The sequence below is a fragment of the Oryzias melastigma genome, linkage group LG3 (genome assembly GCF_002922805.2).
Source record: "Oryzias melastigma strain HK-1 linkage group LG3, ASM292280v2, whole genome shotgun sequence".
NCBI lineage: Eukaryota > Metazoa > Chordata > Actinopteri > Beloniformes > Adrianichthyidae > Oryzias > Oryzias melastigma.
In genome coordinates this window covers 19,008,207-19,013,310 of record NC_050514.1, presented here as the reverse complement: position 1 = coordinate 19,013,310, position 5,104 = coordinate 19,008,207, and the positions used below count along the sequence as shown (strand labels likewise).

General features: G+C 34.7%; 1 protein-coding gene across 1 annotated transcript in view; it reads left to right on the top strand.

Moving 5' to 3' along the window:
- Positions 1-2,257, top strand: part of LOC112160765 (transcriptional repressor CTCF) — a 6,661-nt gene extending 4,404 nt beyond the window's left edge. The window contains exons 12-13 of the mRNA XM_024295547.2: positions 611-754; positions 921-2,257. Of these exons, the coding sequence (XP_024151315.1) occupies positions 611-754; positions 921-1,171 (395 nt within the window). The 3' untranslated portion in view covers positions 1,172-2,257. The remainder of the gene's footprint in view (positions 1-610; positions 755-920) is intronic.
- The last annotated feature ends 2,847 nt before the right edge of the window (positions 2,258-5,104 follow it).

Below are 5,104 nucleotides of genomic sequence, written 5' to 3'. Positions count from 1 at the left end.
AAGTCTAAATATCATACACGTGATATAATGTGTTTTTTATTCTGTTGTCACTTTTTGATTCTTATACTCATATAATCCCATTTAGATCTTTTTTTTTCCCTCTAAAATGTGTTATTCAGCTACCAACCTGTCAACATTCATATAGTTTATCATGAAGCATCACAGACCTAGAAATATATATATATATATATATATATATATATTTTACTATTTTTTTTTAACACATACTGGCTGCTCTGATTGCAAGAACGTTGTTCTGAAATCACTGACTAGCTCTACAGTTAGTGCAAGTCACTACATGAAAAGCAATCTCTTTGTTTGGTAAAAAGATGCAGACAGAATTCCTGAGTGTTGAACAGTGAGGGGTTCTTTGTCTTTATGTGTGACGCTTTCATGTGACTAATGTTCTTCTAAATTACTAAAATGCACCACTAACACCTCAGTATTTACACTTTTTTTGTTTTGTTTTTAATACATGTCTGGATTTACCTGTTTACTTTAAAATTGGTGTATAAGAGTGGTTTTGATGTATTTTCAAAACGACACAAGAACAAGCCAATTTGGAAATACTTCAGTTATGAGTAATTTATTTACATTTATTTTGATACAGAGGGTGAACTGGATGATATAGAGGAGGAGGACATGCTAACTGAGATGGAAGTGGAACAGGCTGCACCCGTCATCCCCATACCTGCTCCAATAGAGGGCCCAGTCAAGAGAAAACGGGGACGACCTCCAAAGAATAAGCCTGAAGGTAAGCTTCCAAAACCTTTGTTTTTCCACTTTATGTTCCTGTTTTTTAGTGTCTGCTGTTTTTAATAGAGATATGGTAAGAATGTAATTATCCCTTTGTGGGATCAATATATTGTTATTCTATTTAGTCAAATTCCTCAATAAGTATGACCTGAAACTATTTCCAGTGGCTACCATTATTCATGTGGAAGACGAGATTCAAGAGATGGACGACATTGTGAAGACAGAGGTCGGCGCTGAGCAGAGCAACTCCATCGACGATACCACAGAGCAAGTGATCGTCGGCGGGGGGAAAGTATCCGGCCAGGCCGAGGAGCTGTCCCAGGCGGATGCAGCTGTGCAGGAGGTACAGCTGTCTGCAGCACCTGCCAATGGAGACCTGACCCCTGAAATGATCCTCAGCATGATGGACCGATGATGGGCATGAGGGTGGACACTAAAAAAACACCCAAATTCTTGAGTAAATCCTCTATTTTAAGTCTTTGTATTTAGGATAACAAATACACAAAAGCAAACATCACTGTTGTAATTTAAAATGGACCTTTTGTGTATTGATAAAGACCTGGATAAGTGGGGAAATTTTTTTTTTTTAGTAAAAAATGTATTTCAGTACGTTTTAGTTTGGAGTGGCTGTAATTTTTAGTCGGTGTCCTTTCTGCCCTTCCTCTCTGATGTTTACAAGCTAAGAAATTCATTGAAGAAGGCCGTCTTTGTCTACTTGTGCTTAAAATAACGGGCCTTGGTTATATTCCTTTTGATTTTTTTCGGTCTCTAGCTCTTTTTTTTTTAACATGTTTTGTATCAGAATTGACGGGTTAATCCTGCCTGATTTGTGTGAACAAATGAGAAGAGCTTTATGTACTGCTGTGTGGACAGGACACTGTTTAGGTATTGTTTAAAAATTGGCTTTGAGGGTTACCAATTATTAGTCAGTCCAAGGAGAATCCTGGAAGATACTGTCACTGATCACAGTTACTTCAAAATATGAAATGTGAAACATCATGAGCTTGTTTTTGTTTTTTTTTTTCCTTGTGTTATTTCCTTTTTTTTTTTTAAGCATATGGTAGTTTTTTAAAGCTTAATAGATTGGGTATGTCATGCTCCTTTCCTTTGTAAATTTTCTAGAAGACTTGTATGTACTGCACACTGTCACGGACGAGTGCAAGGAAGACCGTTCTGTTTTTGCTCTCAAGTGTAGTCATTCCACTTCGGGTTCATGTTTTTCGGTTTCTATCTAGGCAAAGTCATGTAGCAGCTTGAATGACAAATTGTGACATATAACAGAATAATGACTGTACAACTAGTTAAAGAGGAAGAGATGATGGTTTCTGGGGATTTCTAGAAAATCAAGAATTTTTAAAATGACGCGTCTCATTGGTACAGCAAAACAGTTTGTTTGACTCCTTGTTTTTTTTTTCTTTTTTTAATTGGCTGAGAAACATCTGAATATTCATGTTCATGTATTTTGCTTGCAAATATATTTTATTAAATGACAAATGTCACATTTGGGTGGTGTTTAATCATTTTAAATGGGAAAAGGTTTGAAGAACCAAAGAAGCTTTAAGTTTATCCAGTGGTGCTCCTATCTAGTTATGATTTACTGGTAAAAGGGGCTGGCCTACTACATGTGATACACAGAAAAATGTGTCATGTGATAAGTATGTTGGAGTTTTCTGATATAACCCATCTGAAGATATGAATGAACAGATAAAACTATTTAAAGTTACTCTTACTATTTAAAGACAAAGTATAATCTACTGTGGGAAGAACTCGGAATAGTAATGAGTCAGCCACAAAGCATGGTGGTGGAGCTATCATAATTGGGATATTTTTGAGTTGGAGAAGTTTGATAATCCATCAAAAATTACCAATTAGTCATTTATCGGGTTAAAGGAAGAAAATTGTAAAACACTTTGAATAATAATACATTTATTGAAAAGGTAGATTATAATTAAGCCATTTTACTAAAACATCCCAAACTCCCCATTTTAATGTATTTATACAGGTGTTTTACCAACAACTGTTTTTTATTGGGGTCTTCTTAGGGACTGAAATTCTGGAATCAATATCCTAAATACTTATTGTTTTATTTGTTGAAACAGATTGAGCTTTTAATGTGTTTTTATTCTGATTAAATAAAGCTGTCATCACCTATAGCTAAATATTCATTTTAAACATTTGTGTGCAGAACTTTAATAATCTGGTTTGTGGTTTTGCTCCACAGCTTTACATACAACTCACGAGTCAACCGGGCTGGCTGGATTTAAAGCTGAAAGTGAGGCAGCATTTATTCCTGAGTCACGTGTGAGTGACCGGAAGCCTCATACACGTCTGAAACTCTCCTAGTCCTCCCTCAGAGAATCATCACACTTATTCTTTCCGTTTATTTCACTGAGGCATCGCCAACAGGGCAAAAGTAACCATGGAGAAAACAGCCTTGTGGCTTAGGGGCATGCTCGTTGCCACAGCAACTAGCTAAGACAAGATTTCCGGCTATTTCAGCAGGATTTCAAAATAAAAGAAGCGGTTTAGCTTGACTGCTGGTGTAAATGAATAGTAATATTTTGACACAGACACAATGAAGGCTAAGTTTGCATATGACATTTTTAAATAATTCAAGTGTTAGGTAGAAAGCTTAAATATTATGAGGATATTTGAATTTTCTCCCTGAAGCTTTTTTAAAATAAAATTTTAGTAGATCAGGATGTCTATAAATATATTTTAAGCATGCATCACATACATTATCAATGTTTCTGGACTCATAAGGAGTTTTATCATCACTGCCCCTCATTAAGGTGGCCATCACATCTTCCTGAAGCAATAATTGGAGATATTTCCCTAGTGCATGACTGACTTCTTCACTTTAGTAACCCAATCCTGTTTTTAACACAACTCTAAACAGAGGCTTTTGTTTAAACCTTTCTTCCTCCCCACACACTTTTCTGATAGCATGTTCTCTCTGTGCTCATCTCAATGCCAGCTGAAGCTATTTTTGGCTCTCTGGAGCGTTGATACCACATGACTTGTTAGTTCTTGGCACAGATTACTATTCAGAAATGCCTCAGAAAAGGATTTGTACTGTATTTGATGATCCATATAAGCCAGTGGAGATTAAGCACCTCTATAAATTACACTGGATTTCCCTTCCATTCCTTCCATTCCTTCCATTATTACAGCTTTGTACAAGAGGAGGCCAATACCATGCTGGTACATCCGTGCCTTGAAGCTACCTAGCAGCCGAGAGTGGTCAGTTAGAGCTTCCAATATCTGTTAAACAAAGATAATTGTTAATATGTGTATTATTTTTTCTAATATCTAATATGTGGTTAGTACAATTAGCAATACTAAAATATATACATGTATAGAAATACACATATATTACAATGTTGGTTTACTTAAGAAAGAAAAACTAGAAATGCTCTTCAGGTTTATACATCTATGCATCAATGTTTTTAAATGAGTTCCTCTCTCTGAGGAATGCTGTTTAGCTTTGATTAAGATAAGAAATTATATAATGGGGCATAACAATTAATTTTAACTGCACTTTAAATTATATTTGTAATGTTTCATCGTTGATATTGGTTCATTTTCAACATCTGACTCATTGACCTAAAATCAATCCAGGACATATTTAGCCAAAAATTAAACCAGTGGGACTCAGAGATTAATAATGGACAGTGCAGGTGAAGTTTTTTAGATTGCTTGTGTTTCTTGTAAGATGATTAAGTGTAAATTAAATATGTGTACAAACAAGTAAATAAGAATTAATGACAAATTGATTCATATTTTAGTTTCCTAAAGTTCAGCCTAATGTTGTGTTTCCACATCAAAATAAAGAAAACAGAACCTTAGAACATTAAACCACACTTTATGGTCACATCTTTGCAAAATAAAAAAAATGTTTCCACACATTGGACTGTAATCATTTATTCTGAAACAATTTTATAATGGTATGGTCGATCTGATTACCAACTTGCAGATCGATTTAGTTGGATTATGGGAATATAAATCTCTTCATCAATTACATTTTCAGTGATGGAGTGATCCCACTTTATTGTTCTTGCAATTCTTAAAGACTTTTGTGTTTAAATAACTCAAAGTACAAATACTAAAAAAAGGAAAATAAATGCATTTCAAATACACAGATTGCAAATATTACAAATATTTAAAATATCCCAATACAAACATTTTTCAATCCAAGTCATGTTTGGATAACATTAAAAAAGAGAGAGATATTTATCTTAATAACAACCACAATCCAAGCTAACTTGAATTCCATGTTTTGGTTGCAACCAAACATATTTCTGAGCTTTTATACTGAAAATCACAAGACGGAAGCAGTTGCGACTGC